At 47.7% G+C, this 19,061-nt stretch overlaps 1 protein-coding gene across 3 annotated transcripts in view; it reads right to left on the minus strand.

Annotated features, from left to right (window-relative positions):
* MICU3 (mitochondrial calcium uptake family member 3) overlaps window positions 1-19,061 on the minus strand; it is a 193,284-nt gene that overhangs the window by 117,720 nt on the left and 56,503 nt on the right. For all 3 annotated transcript variants that reach the window (XM_040418799.1, XM_040418797.1, XM_040418798.1), the window contains exon 4: window positions 14,926-15,004. In XM_040418799.1, the coding sequence (XP_040274733.1) occupies window positions 14,926-15,004 (79 nt within the window). The remainder of the gene's footprint in view (window positions 1-14,925; window positions 15,005-19,061) is intronic.

Here is a 19,061-nt window from a genome sequence, read left to right on the forward strand (position 1 = left end):
TGCAAAGCAGTAATCAAAGCAAAAGGTGGCTACTTTGAAGAACCTAGAATATGACATATTTTCAGTTGTTTCACACTTGTTTGTTATGTATATAATTCCACATGTGTTAATTTATAGTTTTGATGCCTTCATAGTCATGAAAATAAAGAAAACTCTTTGAATGAGAAGGTGCGTCCAAACTTTTGGTCTGTACTGTACATGTTCGTCATCTTTCCGCGTTAAGGGGGTGTATGGAGCAGGCTCAGTGCTTTGCTTTTTTCATGGTATAACCACTTCTCCCATTCAGTCCAGGTGTTTTTAATTAAGCAGAAGACTGCACAGGGGTTAATAAATTCCTAGCTGGTCTCTGAAGTTCCTGAGACCACATGGAAGGGTGAGATTGACATCTGTTCACATTGTGCAGTACTGCGTTGTTGCTGTGCCTGTGGGTTGGTGGACCCAGTGCCAAGGGAGCTTAGCTTAGTCATACAGCATGGGTTCTGTTGGACTACTGGGTCACGCCGTCTGCTGGCGCGGTGGTCACCACATGGTGCTGCACCAAATAAGAGTAAGTACGCACTCGAAAGAGGCAACAAAGTGTGGCGAGTGGGCTTATGCACTTTGATCAAAACGTATACAAATGGCCTCCTGTACAGTTAGTATACAGTGCCATAATCTACTATGAATTATGCTGAGTAGCGATGTTAGCTGTGCTGAGGGGCAATAGATCAATGCATAGCTTGTGGATGAGTGAGCCATGCAATGGAATCCTTCCATATAACTCTATACTGTGCCGTTTCTCTGTTATTGCTACTAGAAGTTCATGAATGAATCCCCTGGGTGTTACTACTAGTTGGCAGTCTGACACTGGCACCACTAATTGGACAGTGTTGGAATGAGTAGGCACACTGCCCCAACTGGTAATACAAAGGTGGGGATTCCTTCCCAAACTGTTAATTGGAAAAATAGAGGAATGGCACAATATAGAGTCATAAGATGTTCTAGAATAATTATTACATGTGGAATACAATAATTTATTAATACAGACATGTCAGGAGAAGTTAAGACGTGCCTTCTTTAACAGCACCCATCAGACAGCACCTATGGCACCCTAAAGATGAAAGTGACATTAGTGTGGTGGCGCATGGTCCAGCTCAGACAATAAATTAACATAAGGTAAATAATTTTAGGGATAACTTGGTGGTAATAACGGCCATAGCTTCCACCTGAAAATCATCAGTGTGCCAGGGATGGCCCATTTACATCTCATACCTGCCCAGTTATCCATTCATACATGACTGCATAGCAAGGTGATATTCCTTTTAAAAAGGATCGTCAGCAAGATCAAGCCTATTAAACCAGGCATACTGTCTGGTAGGGTTGATCCTGCTGATTGAAACAATACTTCTCTAGCCAAAATCTGCAGTTTCAGAGAATCACAATATTTTAGGCCACATTCAGACGACCATATGGCCACTGTGCCCGTGTTGTGGACCACTAATACATGGGCACTGACTGTGTGAACTCAGTGACTTGAATGGGTCCATGATCTGCAACATATGGCAAAAGATAGGACATGACTTATTTTTTGCAGTGCGGAGGCACAGACCCGGAAGCCCACAGAGGGGCTTTTGAGTGTTTCCGTGGGCTTTTAATCCGTGCCTCCGGACCAAAAGATAAGACATCGTGGACCCATTCAAGTCAATGGGTCCGCAACGCAGCATGGAGTTCACACGGCCTGTGCCCGTATATTGCGGACACACTGTTTACAGTCCGAAACATGGGTGCGGCAGCCATATGGTTGTCTCAATGGGGCCTTAATAAGGGCTTCAGTGCAATGAAGCCTGTGTCCTAGCCTCCCCAATGTACCGCAGCTCCTTTCACAGTGACAGGCATCTGGATTGTGCTTTTGCCTTGCTTTGTGATACTGCATATGCGCAGTAGAGTCAATAATCGTGCATGCGCAGTACATCTGTTAGCCTTCCCCACTGACAAGATCAACGATGGAGATGTACAGCGTATACGCCACATAATTGCTTTTGTGTTCTATTTGGTCAGTGGTGGTTTTTGCCCTTTGCAACTCATGAATGTCATTCTTGCCCAATTACTTTTTTTTTTTTTTTACAGTGGAATTGTCCATACAGTACTTAAAGGGGTTGTCCTGGTTCAGAGCTGAACCCGGACATACCCTTATTTTCACCCCGGCAGCCCCCCTCATGCTAGCATCGGAGCATCTCCTGCTCCGATGCACTCCCTTGCCCTGCACTGAATCACGCAGGGCACGGGCTCTTTTGTTTTCAATAACACACTGCCAGTGCGTTCGGTGACGTCACCGGCTCTGATGGGCGGGCTTTAGAGCTGCCCTAGCAGTTTTACTGGCTAGGGCAGCGCTAAATCCCGCCCATCAGTGCTGGTGATGTCACCGGGGTCCCTGGCAGCCCCATGGAGAGAGCCCCAGTACGTCACCGGATCTCCAAAAAATGCCTTTGCCCTGCGCGATTTAGTGCAGGGCAAAGGAGAGCATCGGAGCATGAACTGCTCCAATGCTCCTGTCAGTGGGGCTGCCTGGGTAAAAATGGAGGTATGTCCGGGTTCAGCTCTGAACCTGGACAACCCCTTTAAAGGGGTTGTCTCACTTCAGCAAATGCCATTTATCATGTAGAGAAAGTTAATACAAGGCACTTACTAACGTATTGTGATTGTCCATATTGCCTCCTTTGCTGGCTGGATTCATTTTTTCATCACATTATACACTGTTCGCTTCCAGGGATTACCACCACCGCTGCATCATAGATACAAGGTGGCCGGGAAGTGAGATGTTGCGCATGCATGCCTATATGTTCTCCCACGGTCCCAGCCACCAGCGCTTTTTCCTATAGTGTGCAAGATAAAAGTAGCTTGATGATCTGAAATAGTGGTTCTGCGGTCAGCACTGGTGCCTTCTCGCGCTGAAGTCCTACGTTTGGTTCCAACCAAGGACAACATCTACATGGACTTTGTATGTTCTCCGTGTGTTTGTGTGGGTTTCCTCCCACACTCCAAAGACATACTGATAGGGAACTTAGATTGTGAGCCCCATTGGGGACAGCAATTGGGGACAGCAACTACTGATAATGTCTGTAAAGCGCTGTGGAATATGTGAATAAATATAGCTGAAACATACAAGATAAGTAGGCCAGTGTGGACAAGCCTTATGCAGCATCGTAATATGCCTCCTAAAGAAAAGCAAAAACTAATAAGCTCTGAGTACTGATCCCGTAGAGGGTTTTACAGCCCAATCAATAGCGACATCCTAAAATAACAAAGGAAGCAATAACATGTTTTGGGCATGAAGATAAAGAAGGATCTTCTCAGGTGTTTGACTGGAAGTCAATGTACGGTTCTTACCAGAGAGCCCGAAAGTGACAGATTAGAAACAGCCGCGATTGTTAGCACATCTGGAGAGGATGAAGGGGTGGCTATCAGAGACCATTCATGTCAGAGCTGCCATATTTTTGGGTGTGTGGAGGGATAAAATGACAATACTGTATCCTATAATAACAGGTATTCTACCTATTCCTCTCATGTAGATAATTCACTGTTATGAAAACACTTTATACGCCCGGGCCGACAAGTCACTTCAAAGGACCGCCGAGGTCTAAGCTGCTATCTCTACAGCACGCTCAGTACAGCTGGTATTAAAGGGGACTCGCTTATATTTTGTAAGCAATCCACTATACCCTGTCTTCAGAGATCTCCCCGGCCGTAACGTGACTCTGACACCATTGTTGTGTGATGTCATTTCAACGTGTCACACCTCCACAGCACTGCCCTGTCGATGGGATGTTAGCAATGACGTGTCATTCTGTGGAAGGGTATTGTAGTGTGGGTCACTCCCTTGGGTAAGATCACTAGGAGCACCTCCTAGGAAATACAGTTTTGGCATGAAGCTGAAACCACTGACTCAACCTGCTATATGCAAAACCCACATAGCGGGGATGTGGATGAATGAGGAAAGGTCTTTTTATGCAAGAAATGTTGGTTACAGTATTTTTTTCTCTATAAAATTGGGGGAAGATGTCAGTGTGTCTTATGAAGCGAAAAATAATGAGCGCTTCCATTATGCACACAGACACAGCAGGCCCGCAGAGCAGTGAATATAGCGCTCCTCTTGCTGGCTTTACTCACCAATCCCTGGTCTTCTGCCTGTGCCATGGTGTGTTCTGACAACATACAGCGTCAGGATGTAGTGCGCGTCATAGTGCGTACTAGGACCTGATGTTGTGCAATGTCAGATCACAGTGCAGCGCTTCAGGAAGAGCACACTGGATCTCCCGAGTGGTGGCACCGTCCGGAGCAGGAGAGATAAGTTATTTTATTTATTTTATGTCTGATCTGAGGTTTGATGAAGATTGGGGGTCTGATCTGAGGTTTGATGAAGATTGGGGGTCTGATCTGAGGTTTGATGAAGATTGGGGGTCTGATCTGAGGTTTGATGAAGATTGGGGGTCTGATCTGAGGTCTGATGAAGATTGGGGGACTGATCTGAGGTCTGATGAAGATTGGGGGTCTGATCTGAGGTCTGATGAAGATTGGCGGTCTGATCTGAGGTCTGATGAAGATTGGCACTCTGATCTGAAGTCTGATGAAAAATATTTTTTATTTTCCTCCTCTAAAACCTAGGTGCATCTTATGGTCAGGGGCGTCTTATAGAGCAAAAAATATGGTACATACTGGAACACGTCAAGTGGTTTCTGTTTTTCAGAAGTCGGAAAATCTCTTTAACCCCTTCAGCCACCATGTACGTCATTGTGGCTGAGGGATTGTATGGAGTAGGCTGCTGCGCTGAGCTTGCTCCATATGTGGCGGGTACAATAGTGATTGCAGCATCTGTGGAGTTAGGCAGAGAGAGGGGGTTCCCTCTGCCTTCCGAATGGAGCCCCTACAGTGAAATTGCGGGCCTCCGACTGGTAACCATGACAGCCTGGATCCTGCTGAAGGTTCCCAGGCCTGTGATGGTGAACTGCCTGCAAAGCCGTACATGAGATACGGCTCAGCAGGCAGGGCATCAAAATTCCATCACCATAATAGTTCTCTACTATATTGTTTGGGATAAGAGATCAAAAGATTGCAGCCCCCTAAGGGGGTTAAAAGTTATTGCGTAAAATGTAAAAAATAAATAAAAAAAAACATAAATTATTAAACGCTCAAATTGCCCCCTTTTCCAATAATACATATAAAATAAATAAATAAACATAACAGGTATTGCATTTTCAAAAATGTCTATTACAAGTTTGCGAAGTATGCCGTAACGGAAAAAAATTATTTAAAATATGTGATTCATCATTTTTTGGTCACCTTGTCACCCCCCCCCCCCCCCCCCAAAAAAAAAAAAAAAATTAATAAGTGAAAAAAAAAAAGTCGTACATACCCCAAAAATGGTACCAATAAAAACTACTATACTTCCCGAGAAAATAAGCTCTGTAGATGGAAATATACACTGAACAAAAATATAAACGCAACACTTTCGGTTTTGCTCCCATTTTGCATTAGCTGAACTCAAAGATCTGAAATATTTACATACATAAAAGACCTATTACTCTCAAATATTGTTCACAAATCTGTCTAAATCTGTGTTAGTGGGCACTTCTCCTTTGTCGAGATAATCCATCCCTCCTCACTGGTGTGGCATATCGAGGTGCTGATTAGACAGCATGAATATTGCACAGGTGTGCCTTAGACTTCCCACAATAAAAGGACACTCTGAAATGTGCACAGTTTTGCCTTACTGGGGGAGGGTCAGAAAACCAGTCAGTCTCTGGTGTGGCCGCCATTTGCCTCACGCAGTGTAACACATCTCCGTCGCATAGAGTTGATCAGGTTGTTGATTGTGGCCTGTGTAATGTTGGTCCACTCCTCTTTAATAGCTGTGCGAAGTTGCAGAATATTGGCAGGAACTGGAACACAATGTTGTGTACGCCGATCCAGAGCATCTCAAACATGCTCAATGGGTGACATGTCTGGTGAGTATGCTGGCCATGCAAGAACTGGGATGTTTTCATCTTCCAGGAATTGTGTACAGATCATTGCAATATGGGGCCGTGCATTATCATGCTGCAACATGAGGTGATGGTCGTGGATGAATGGCACAACAATGGGCCTCAGGATCTTGTCACGGTATCTATGTGCATTAAAAGGAGATTTTTGTGAAACTCACCTGTAAAATCTTTTTCTCGTAATTTCCATTGGGGGACACAGACCATGGGTATAGCTTAGAGATATTACTAGGAGGGACACTATGCAAAAAAAGAAGCTCCTCCTCCTCGGGCTATACCCCCAGGCACCTCCAGGAGAACTTCAGTCGTTGCAAAAGCAGTAGGAGAAGGAGAACGGAAATAAAACACTATGGAAACCATCACACAGCACACCGTAAGGCGTAAACCAAAAAAGGGGCGGGAGCTGTGTCCCCCAATGGAAATTACGAGAAAAAGATTTTACAGGTGAGTTTCACAAAAATCTCCTTTTCTCGTTCATTCCATTGGGGGACACAGACCATGGGACGTCCCAAAGCAGTCCATGGGGTGGGAAAAAAGAAGAAATCCAACACCGCCAGGAATAAACGTCCAGCAGTCAAACCGGAACCACAGCCTGCAATACCCTGCGCCCAAGAACAGCATCAGCCGAGGCCAGAGAGTGTAACTGATAAAACTTTGTGAAAGTATGTAAGGACGACCAAGTGGCCGCCTTACACAACTGGGAAACGGATGCGCGATTGCGTCTAGCCCAGGAAGCTCCCACTGCCCTTGTGGAGTGAGCGGTAATCCGCGACGGCGGAACATGGCCACGAGCGCGATATGCCGCAGCAATAGCGGAACAGATCCACCGCGCCACGGTGACCTTGGAAGCCGCCAGGCCCTTACGGGACCCTTCAGGAATCACAAAGAGAGAGTCTGAACGCCGGAAGGAAGCGGTAGCCCCCAGGTACACCTTCAGAGCCCTGACGACGTCCAGGGAGTGGAGAGCGCATTCCTTGGGGTTCGCCGGAGAAGGACAAAAAGAGGGCAGGACAAGATCCTCGTTAAGGTGGAAGGGAGAAACCACCTTGGGCAAAAAAGAAGGCACCGGTCTGAGCACCACCTTATCCTGGTGAAAGACCAGAAAAGCTTCCCGGCAGGAAAGTGCGGCCAGCTCCGAAACTCGCCTGATGGAGGTAATGGCCACCAGAAAAACTACCTTCCAGGTGAGTAAAACCAGAGAGACCTCCCTCAGAGGTTCAAAAGGCGCCGCCTGAAGGGAGCGCAGAACCAAGTTGAGATCCCAGGGGGGCAAGGGAGGCACATACGGGGGAACAGAATGCGCCACCCCCTGCAGGAAGGTTTTCACAGGTCCCAAAAAGGCAATGGACTTCTGAAAAAAGATAGCCAAAGCAGAAACCTGACCCTTCAAAGAGCTGAGCGACAGACCCATGTCGAGGCCGGACTGGAGAAAAGACAGCACCACTGGGACAGAGAAACGTAGGGGCGGGTAGCCCGATTTCTCACAAAAAAACAGCAAGGCCTTCCAGGTGCGATAATAGATCCGTGAAGAAGCCGGCTTCCGAACCCTGATCATGATTCTTACCACCGCATCAGAGAAGCCTCTCTTCCTCAGGATGGCGGTCTCAACAGCCACGCCGTTAAACGCAGCTGCCGTGAATTCTGGTGGAAGAGCGGCCCCTGAGACAGGAGATCCTCTCTGTCGGGCAGAGGCCACGGAACGTCCGCCAACATACGAGCGACGCTGGAGAACCAGGCGCGGCGAGGCCAATCCGGAGCGACGAGAATGTTTGGTATCCCCTCCGCCTCGATCTTGCGCAGCACCTTCGGCAACAGAGGAATCGGAGGGAAGACGTAAAGGAGGCTGAACCGCTGCCATGGAAATACCAGCGCGTCCACCCCGCCCGCCCGTGGGTCTCGAGCGCGGGCTAGATACACCGGCACCTTGTGGTTGAGCCGGGAAGCCATCAAATCTACGTCCAGACGGCCCCATCGGTGGCAGATGGTCTCGAACACCTCCGGATGGAGAGACCACTCTCCCGGATCCACCTTGGTGCGATTCAGAAAATCCGCCGTCCAATTGTCGACTCCCGGGATGTACACTGCCGACAATACTGGAACATGAGACTCCGCCCATAAGAGGATCCTCGCTACTTCCCGCATTACTGCCCGACTGCGAGTCCCGCCCTGATGGTTGACATAAGCCACAGCTGTGGCATTGACCGACTGAACCCGCACCGGGCGAGTCGCAAGGAGAGGAGTCCAATGGGAGAGGGAGTGGAAAATCGCCCTTAATTCCAAAACGTTTATCGGGAGACGGGATTCCTCCGTCGACCAGACACCCTGAACTGTGAGGTTCCGGAGAACACCTCCCCAACCGATGAGGCTAGCGTCGGTGGTGACTATCGTCCAAGAGAACGGAAGGAAGGACTTTCCTGACGATAGGTTCAGGGAAGACTGCCACCAAGAGAGAGACGCTCGAACTTGCCGGGACAGACGAACAGGAGTGTCTAGACCCCGAGGGTTCTTGTTCCAGAGGGCAAGGATCATCTGTTGTAGCGGACGAGTGTGAAATTGGGCGTACGGAATCGCCTCGAAAGAGGAGACCATAAGGCCCAGCACCCGCATGCACTCCCGAATGGTGGGACGTGGAGAGCGTAGAAGGAGCACCACTGCCAGACGAATCTGGGAAGCCTTGGAATCTGGAAGAAACACCCGAGAAATCGAGGTGTCCAAGATCATCCCCAGGAACGAGAGTCTCTGGGAGGGGTGCAGAGAGGACTTGGGGAGATTGATCAGCCATCCGAACCGTTCCAGGGATTGAACCGTGATTCGGACGCTGTCCTCGGCCTGTGGAAGAGACGGAGCTTTTATCAAGATGTCGTCTAGGTATGGTAACAAAGAGATGCCCCTGGTGCGAAGAAGCGCCATGAGAGGCGCCAGAATCTTCGTAAAAACTCGAGGGGCGGTCGCCAACCCAAAAGGTAGGGCGACGAACTGGTAATGACGCCCCCCTATGGCAAAGCGCAGAAAGCGATGGTGGGACTCTGCAATAGGGACGTGCAAGTAGGCGTCTTGAATGTCCACAGACGCGAGAAATTCTCCTGGAAGCAGAGAAGCAATAACGGAGCGAAGGGACTCCATGCGAAACTTCCGCACCCGTAGAAACTTGTTGAGAAGTTTTAGATCCAAGATTGGACGCACTGACCCCTCTTTCTTTGGAACAACGAACAGGTTTGAGTAAAAACCTGTCCCTTGCTCTTCTGGGGGAACGGGGGAAATGACACCACGGTCCAGAAGAGAGGAGACCGCAAAAAAGAGGTCCGAGGCCCTGGCTGGATCCCCCGGAACGCGAGAAGGGAAAAAACGTTCCGGCGGGCTGGACGCGAACTCCAACTTGTAGCCGGACGTCACCACTTCCAGAGCCCAGGCGTCCTGAACGTGAGCCCTCCAGACCTATTGAAAGGAGAGCAGACGCCCCCCCACCACGAGGGATGGGGGCACCCCTTCATGCGGAGGGTTGCTTGGGAGCAGGAGGACGGGCTGACTGCGCCCGAGGCCGCCAAGAGGGCTGGGGCTTGAAGAAAGGCTTCTTGCGGGAGTCCTGGGATCCCCCTGCTGATGAGGACGACGGCGTCCTGGCAGTGGAGAAGCGACGAAAGGACTGGCCCCGGAAACCTGAAGGCCGAGACCGAAAGGGACGCTTGGTCCTGGGCTGGGGTAGATGAGTGCTCTTGCCCCCAGTTGCGGCAGAAATGAATTCATCTAGTTGAGCCCCAAAGAGCCTGGACCCTTCAAAGGGAAGGTTAGCGAGGGAACGCTTGGATGAGGCATCAGCATCCCACACCTTCAGCCAGACCTCCCTGCGCTGAATGACAGAGAGGGCCGAAATACGGGCAAAGAGGGAGCCGATGTCCATTGAAGCCTCACAGAGATATTTAGAAGCTTGAGACATCTGGATGATAAAATCCAGAGTATCTACAGAGGCGTTCTGCTCTGACAGATCCTGGTGGTGGCGCTGCAACCACGTTGTAAGGGCTCTGGCGACCCAAGCCGACGCAAAGGCCGGTCGCAGGGAAGCGCCCGCTAGTGAGAAGATGGACTTGGAAAGTGAATCCAAACGTCTGTCCACCGCATCCTGCAGAGAGGAACCGTCTAGGACGGGAAGGGCCGTGTTCTTGGCTAACCTGGCCACCGGAGGATCTACCTTAGGGGAAGAAGTCCACTTTTCCACTGTGTCAGCTGGAAAAGGATAAAGCGTATCCATACGCTTGGTGGCCGAAAATTTTTGATTAGGTCGATCCCAAGCTTTTGATAGGACCTCAGTGAATTCCTCATGAATAGGGAACACGGCGGACTCCTGTTTCTTGGGTGGAAAAAGGGAGAACTCCCGACTAGTGGAGGGAGGAGAATCCCCTTGTATATTAAAAGTGTCACGGACAGCTGCCACCAACTCTGTTACCATGGTGGAAAGCTTAGGCAGGGGTTCCCGCTCCGTGACTTCGTCCGATCCGGACAATTCCCCATCGGATTTGCGCTCCCTGCGAGGGGGAGAGTCAACCGGGCATGCCTCAAGGCGAGGGGGAGAAGCGGAGTCATCCGAGGAGGAATGCTGCCGCTCACGCTGCCTTTTAGAAGTCAGACTCCCTCTGTGAGAGTCACTGAGAGGGGATGGAGTGGTGGATGCCACTGGAGTAGTAGCCGCCATGCGCTCCATGAAGGACATGGCTGCCTTGGCAACTAAGGCCAGATCAGCTGCCGCATTAGACATGGCGGAGGCCCAGGCGGGTACCGCTGGTTCCGCAGGGGCAGAGGGAGGACCGGGCTGAGCAAGAGAAGGAGGCTGATCCTGTCCAGGAGCAGGGCATGAGTCACAGGAACCAGTGACAGAAAAAGGCCTAAGGCATATCTTACATGACTCCAGTGGAGCCTGAGAGGAAGCCTTGGAAGGCTTAGGGGCCCCAGGTTTAGGCATGATGGTATTCCAAAAAAGATTTCCTACCAGGTTGCTGCAATTCCTACCACCCAGGCAACAGCAGAAGTCTCCGGTCACCGAGAACTGAGGAGCTGCACGGCCGCAATCCAGCAGAGTCTCCGGCGTAGGGAGAGACAGAGCTGGAGGCCGAGGCTCCGCCCCCTTGGACGCGTCATTGCGGTGCGAAATAAGCGCGCGCGCATTTCAAAATACACCCCTTCGCCCGATACGGTGCAGCGGGGGTTAATATCGGGAGGAGCAGTCCGGCGGGAGCTGCAGAGAGCGCAGCGGCCATAAGATAAAATAAAATACACCCCTTCAGTGCCAAGATTGCCGCCGATGCGGCCATAGTCTGAGCTGCAGGCAGGTAGGGAAACGCAACCTGTCCCCAGAGTCAGTGGAATCACCAGCCCTCCCCAGAAGGCCCCCTCCCAACGGGAAAAAATGCCCTTCTCTAGCTCACCTTAGGTCACAGAGCGCCAGACAGACGACATGAAGGGGTGGGGGGAGGGGGGGGGGGAAAGGAGGGAGATTGAAGCAGGCAATACTTATCTGCACAGCATGCTCCCTCGATGTCCGGACCAGCAGGGATTCACCTCTTCAGACGTCTGACTCCAATCAAGGAGAGCAGTGCTCTGGTGGAGTGTAGGCAGCAGGTGTCCCAGCAGCTGGTGGGATGCCAGAGCTAACATGTCGAGCCTGGATCCACTTTTCTTCTGTGGGGGAATGGGAGGTAGCCAGGAACCTTCAGAAGACCGTGGCAGACCCTCCCCAGGGGCCAGGAAAGCGCAATGCTGACCTGCGTCCCCATCTGAAACCAGAAAAAAATAACAAACAGGAGAAGAATAAATGTCAACCTCCTTGAACGGACACTAAGCAAAGACTGAAGTTCTCCTGGAGGTGCCTGGGGGTATAGCCCGAGGAGGAGGAGCTTCTTTTTTTGCATAGTGTCCCTCCTAGTAATATCTCTAAGCTATACCCATGGTCTGTGTCCCCCAATGGAATGAACGAGAAAAATGCCATCAATAAAATGCACCTGTGTTCGTTGTCCATAACATACGCCTGCCCATACCATAACCCCACCGCCACCATGGGCCACTCGATCCACAACAGTGACGTCAGCAAACCGCTCAACACACGACGCCACACACGCTGTCTGCCATCTGCCCTGAACAGTGAAAACCGGGACTCATCCATGAACAGAACGCCTCTCCAACGTGCCAGACGCCATCGAATGTGAGCATTTTCCCACTCAAGTCGGTTACGACGACGAACTGCAGTCAGGTGCAGACCCCGATGAGGACGACGAGCTTCCCTGAGACGGTTTCTGACAGTTTGTGCACAAATTCTTTGGTTATACAAACCAATTGTTGCTGCAGCTGTCTGGGTGGCTGGTCTCAGACGATCATGTATGTGAATATGCTGGATGTGGAGGTACTGGGCTGGTGTGGTTACACGTGGTCTGCAGTTGTGAGGCCGGTTGGATGTATTGCCAAATTCTCTAAAACGCCTTTTGAGACGGCTTATGGTAGAGAAATGAACATTCATTGCACGGGAAACAGCTCTGGTAGACATTCCTGCAGTCAGCATGCCAATTGCACGCTCCCTCAAACGTTGTGACATCTGTGTCATTGTGCTGTGTGATCAAACTGCACATTTCAGAGTGGCCTTTTATTGTGGGCAGTCTAAGGCACACCTGTGCAATATTCATGCTGTCTAATCAGCACCTTGATATGCCATACCTGTGAGGTGGGATGGATTATCTCGGCAAAGGAGAATACAAAACATGGTAAATTAAATGGTGCTATTAGAACATACAACTTTACCCGCAAAACATAATCCCTCATATGGCTATATGAACAGAAAATTTTAAAAGTTATGGCTACTGGAATGTGGGGAGGAAAAAACAAAAATGCAAAAATGAAAATGGTCTTTAAGGGGTTAAATGTTTTTTTCAAGACTTTACAACTGATGACCTATTCTGAGGATAGGTTATCAGTATATGATCAATAGGGGTCCAAGACCTAGGATCCCCACTGATCAGATACAGATAACCTATCCCTGTGATGGCTGGAGCGTGAAACACACAATAAGATATACAAGTTCTTCTAAAATCAGTGCAGAAAAATCGGTGTCGACCAGGGCTAATGAGAACACAACTCCAATTGTTCCATGTAGGAAAGAAATAGACAGAATCCCTGAGTCATACGGTCTCTTGTGGAAACAACTGAAGTGATTTTACAGCCATTCTTGCACTATGGGGTGCGTACAATCAAAACATGCACATGGTTGCTTATAATTACTAAAATTTCCCTTTTATATCATTATTATTTAAGGATCGCTTAGAAACAAGGATCTACCATGGGAAATGTGCCAGAATTCTGGAACAAATTGCACCAAAAAACGTTGGCATACATGTTGTGTGCCGTTTTACGTGTTTTTACATGACTTGTTGCACTTCACTTGACACTTTTCAAAAGAAAAAGGGATGCCAATTTTATTTTTGACATACACCACAATTTTGGATAAAAAAAATACTGGTCTAACGTAAGCCAACTAAGAGATGGTAAAGGAGGAGAAAATCACCAAGACTGATTAAGGCCCCTTGCAGACAAGCGTGTCCGGATCAGGTCCGGATGCGTCCCGGTGCATTGCAGCAAACCCGCGCGAGTAGGTACGCAATTGCAGTCAGTTTTGACTGTGATTGTGTTCCGTTGTTCAGTTTTTATCGCGCGGGTGCAATGCGTTTTGCACGAGCGTGATAAAAAACTGAATGTGGTACCCAGACCCGAACTTCTTCACAGAAGTTCAGTTTTGGGTTCCAGGTTGTGTAGATTTTATTATTTTCCCTTATAACATGATTATAAGGGAAAATAATAGCATTCTGAATACAGAATGCATAGTACAATAGGGCTGGAGGGGTTAAAAAATACAAATAAAAAATGGAACTCACCTTAATCCACTTGTTCGCGCAGCCGGCATCTCTTGTCTTCTTTTGTGAGGAATAGGACCTTTGATGACGTCACTACGCTCATCACATGGTCCGTCACATGATCCATCACCATGGTAAAAGATCATGTGATGGACCATGTGATGACCGGAGTGACGTCACCACAGGTCCTTTTCCTGCAATCAGCTAAAAATAAGACAGAAGAGAAGCCGGGCTGCGCGAACAAGTGGATTAAGGTGAGTTAAAATTATTTTTTATTTTTTTTAACCCCTCCAGCCCTATTGTACTATGCATTCTGTATTCAGAATGCTATTATTTTCCCTTATAACCATGTTATAAGGGAAAATAATAATGATCGGGTCCCCATCCCGATCGTCACCTAGCAACCGTGCGTAAAAATCGCACCGCATCCGCACTTGCTTGCGGATGCTTGCGATTTTCACGCAACCCCATTCATTTCTATGGGGCCTGCGATACGTGAAAAACGCACAAAGAGGAGCATGCTGTGATTTTCACGCAACGCACAAGTGATGCGTGAAAATCACCGCTCATGTGCACAGCCTCATAGAAATGAATGGGTCGGATTCAGTGCGGGTGCAATGCGTTCACATCACGCATTGCACCCGCGCGGAAATCTCGCCCGTGTGAAAGGGGCTTAAGAGAACGGGGGTCCTAAATGTTTCTGCTGCAATATAACTTATAAATAATAGTAAACCTGTCAGGTCCTAGGTCATTCCCCTCCCGCTATGCCCGGCCCACCGTTTCCAAAAATGAAGGCTACAGTGGAAGTCACAATTTTTTGTGGAATGGTTGACAAATATCTCTCAATCAATGTACATAGAAATATATGGCAAAATGAATGGAAGAGATGTGGATGAGTTAATTTCAGCATAAGAGTATTAAAAATGGGAGAAAGGAGCCAAAATAATGATTCCATGCATAATGTACACTGGGAATCCCCAAAACCCATGCTACAGAAATATAGTAATATCATTTACGTGACTTACCTTTATCTCCAAGAGTCCTGAAAAATCTGGATGAGCCCTTCCATACTGAAGGAGTGTCTATTAGCAGCTGGATTAAGTCCTGGAATACACAAAGATGTGATATCATCTGGAGAATCACACAGGATAATCACTTTCTATGCATTGAAATCTAAATCAGATGTCTGATAGGTGCGGGTCCCACCTCTGGGACCCACACCTATCTTTAGAAATGAGCCCACAAAGTGAAGGAGAGCACAACTCACATGCATGGCCGCCCTCTATTCATTCAGTGGTGAGCTTGGCTATTTTCGGAAGTCCCAATGAAATGAATGGGAAGCGCACCATGCAAGAACAGCCGCTATTCCACTCACTTCTATGGGACTGACAGAAATAGCCGAGCGCTGGCACTCCCATAGAAATGAATGGAGGGCGGCCGTGCATGCGTGGTGCGCCCTCATTCACTTTGCCGGCTCTGTTCTAAAGATAGGTGCATGCGGATCACAGAGGTGGGACCCACACCTATCAGACATTGGGGGCATATCTTAGTGATATGCCCCCAATGACTGAGGTGAGACAACCCCTTTAAGTCTGTACAACTCAGGCAGTACTTATTATATACTGGTTCTGCTCCATAAGCGACCAGTTATGTGACGCAAGCTTAGCGCCCATTTACAAAGAAAGATGGCTGGGCAAATGATCAGGAATGAATGTTCATAAAGACGCCCACAATGACTGGCCTGGGTAGATACCCTACTCTCATCCCCATGGAGCAACAATAATTGCTGCCTCTAAATTCCTATGAACATTTGTTCCTAATTGCTTAGTGTACCGTAAATGAGCCCTTACTTTAGCTGCTCAATTAAAGGAGTTCTCCGGGAATCAGAATGTGTACAGGATTGGTTGCACAACTGTAAGAGATAGTTATGGAAGATATGGCACTCAGATATCTGGAGGACTGCTCAAACATTCAATTTTATTGATTTCAGATACTATATGTTCCACAGGTCATAATTGTTAAAATAGTCATAAATCTAAAATATTCATACAAGATCTTGTATGAATATTTTAGATTTATGACTATTTTAACAATTATGACCTGTGGAACATATAGTATCTGAAATCAATAAAATTGAATGTTTGAGCAGTGCTCCAGATATCTGAGTGCCATATCTTCCATAACTATCTCTTACAATAATTTTTCTGGTGTATTGAGTTTACACTGAGATATTGAGCACCATCACATCCCTATTGAGGAGTAGAGCCACCCCATTCTGCCAATATATTTTGGTTGCACAACTGCCTGGGGGGTCAGGGGGCAGTGCTTCAATACACAGCTCTACTATAGATGGTAATGGTGTGATCCTGCCTAGGATATGCCATCATGGCTGGGCTGTAGGGTTGACACGATACCAAAATTTTGATTCGATTTCGATACCATAAAAGTATTGCGATACTCGACAGTCTATACCACGTGAAAAAAATAAAACACCAAAAAAGCTGCGTGCATTCAGCATTTTATGGAACGTCCGGCCCATAATTTTTTCTTTTACTTTTTATTTAATAACCATTTCCCCCTTAGGGGCTAGAACCTGGGATCTTTCAATCCCTTGTATTATTCATCCTAATAGTGATCTATTAGGGTGAATAGGACTTCACACTCTCCCTGCTGCCCTGTGCATAGTGCACACTGCAGCAGGGAGCTTACCATGGCAGCCCGGGCTTCAGTAGCGTCCTGGTTGCCTTCAGTAGGATCCTGGTTGCCATGGTAACCGATCGGAGACCCAACATTTCATTGCTGTGGCTCCGATCACAACTGCCACTGCTCCACCAATGAAGAGGGTGGAGGGGACCCTGTGGCCACTGCCACCAATGATTTAATACTGGGGGGTTGGGGGTACACTGCGCCACCAATGATTTAATACTGGGGGGGTTGGGGTAGGGCGCAACCAACCTCTATGTCGGCAACATAGTCGGCAACCAACCTCTATGACAGGGAGCTGCGATGAGCGGCAATTAACCCCTCAGGTGCCACACCTGAGGGGCTAACTGCCGCTGAACGCAGCTTCCTGTCAGAGGTCGGGTGCCAGCTATGTGATTCTGCCGCCAGCATCCGCCTCCTGTATTTGTATTAATGAGTTACTTATCTTCAATGGTGGCGCAGTGGCCACAGCCCCTCCCCTCCTCCGCCCAGTAGCGGCACAGGGGGAGGGAGACTGCCTCTTTCTCCACTGTGCTGCTGAGGGAACATGGCGTGCGCTGAGAGAAGCGCGCTCCATGTTCTCTGATACTAGGCTGCGCAGTAGCACAGCCTAGTATCGGTAAATGGCAAATCCCGGAACTGAATCGATACTGGTATAAAAATATCGATTGGGTATCGATAATTCGATACCCGGAGCAACCCTACTGGGCAATCCAACAGGAGTGCTCACCATCACCAATGTGTACTATATGCAAGTGCCAGAGCGTAGTGTGTAGTGAGGCCCTGCCCCCTCAACCCCCTAACAAGCTCTAAAAGTGGAGGCAACCAGTCCTACTTACTTTCTACGACATGTTGTTGATGGCCATTTGAAATTAATTCCGGAGAACCCCTTTAAGGGTGTGTTTGTATAAAACTAGCAAGTATAAATACACCCTTATCCAAGATGGCCTGAAAACTGCTTCCAGATTATCACCATGTGTAGCATACAGTGCACCTCTGCCGTCTGAACATTTGTTTTTTATTCTGCCATTCCTCAAGTTTTTTTCTAGCCTTTCTCTATAGAGAGGCCTATGGAAAACAGATAGGTGGTTATTTACTAAGACGGGCAATTTAGACACCGGTCTTAGTCCCTGTCCACTGCAGCTTGATATGCCTAAATTGTGTAGGGGCGCCAACTGATGATTGAGATGGGCAAACTGGCCCGCCCTCTTCCCTGCCCACGCCACCCCCCACCCCCCCCATTTTCTCTGAACAAGAGAAAAGAGGCGTAAGTGGCGTACACGGGAAAAAAGGCGCATATTTTGCAGCAAAACACCTTTGCAACAAAATCTGCACCTTAAATACACCAAAGTGGGGCATATATTTTTTCAGAAATGACCCCCATAGCTTGTATTATAATGTATAGTCGACCATAATGTAACAAGAATGCCCAAGCAGAAAGAGTTAAAGACAAACTTTCCTTAGCAGGTTAAGCCTTAACTTTTTTTTATTTTTCTGTTCACACAGGCAGATGAGGGTTAGTTTTTTTTGCGGGGAAAGTCGTACTTTCTAATTGCACCAAATAATATTGCATACGATTTAGTGGGAAGCTGGAATAAAAATTTCAATTGGGGTGAAATTGGAAAAAAAGCGTAGTTCAGCCAGTTTTATGAATTTAGTTTTTAGGGTGTTCACTATGCGGTAAAACTGAACTGTTCCCGTTCGGTAAGTACGAAACCACAATTGTATAATTTTTCTTGTGCTTAAATACTTGAAAAAAATAAAAACTGGAAAAAAAAGATTTTTGCTTTGCATTGCCATAGTCTGACCCCTACAACTTTTTTTTTTATATTTTAAGTCTATGGAGTGGTTTGAAGGGTTATTTTTTGATCTGTATTTTCCCAGCGATACAATTTCGGAGTGTGTATGCCTGGATCACTTTTTATTCAATTTATTGGGGGAGGTGACAGTAAAAAAAAAAGGCGACTGGGCCATTTGGTGTTTACAGTACAGGATAAAGGCGTTTATATTTTAATAGTACAGGCATTTTGTGAAGCAGATGATCTTTATTTTTTTTTTGTGCAAATGATCTTTATTTTTTTTATTGGGGATGATTTGAATTTTAATATATTTTTTATACATATTTAAAAAAATATATTTTTCAAGTCTAATTAGGGGAATTGAACATACGATCGTTGGATCACTTGTCCCATAGACTGCAATGAATTACCACTGCAGTCTATAAGAGATTCAGTACGTTCCTCTAGAGCCCTGCCACATGACTGTGGTAGCCTCGGATCCTTCAGAAAGACTTAGGCTACAACAAGAAATGAACAGATACCCCGATCTCTGAACGGAGAAAACACCTCATATGCTGTGGTTAGCGCTTGGTATCTGCTGTGTGAAACTGCAAAAACCCAGTGGCTATGGTGCCCAGTCCACACAGGAGTGGATGCCATCTTTAAAGACCCGACTGCTG

Source organism: Bufo bufo, chromosome 2 (assembly GCF_905171765.1).
Source record: "Bufo bufo chromosome 2, aBufBuf1.1, whole genome shotgun sequence".
Classification (NCBI taxonomy): domain Eukaryota; kingdom Metazoa; phylum Chordata; class Amphibia; order Anura; family Bufonidae; genus Bufo; species Bufo bufo.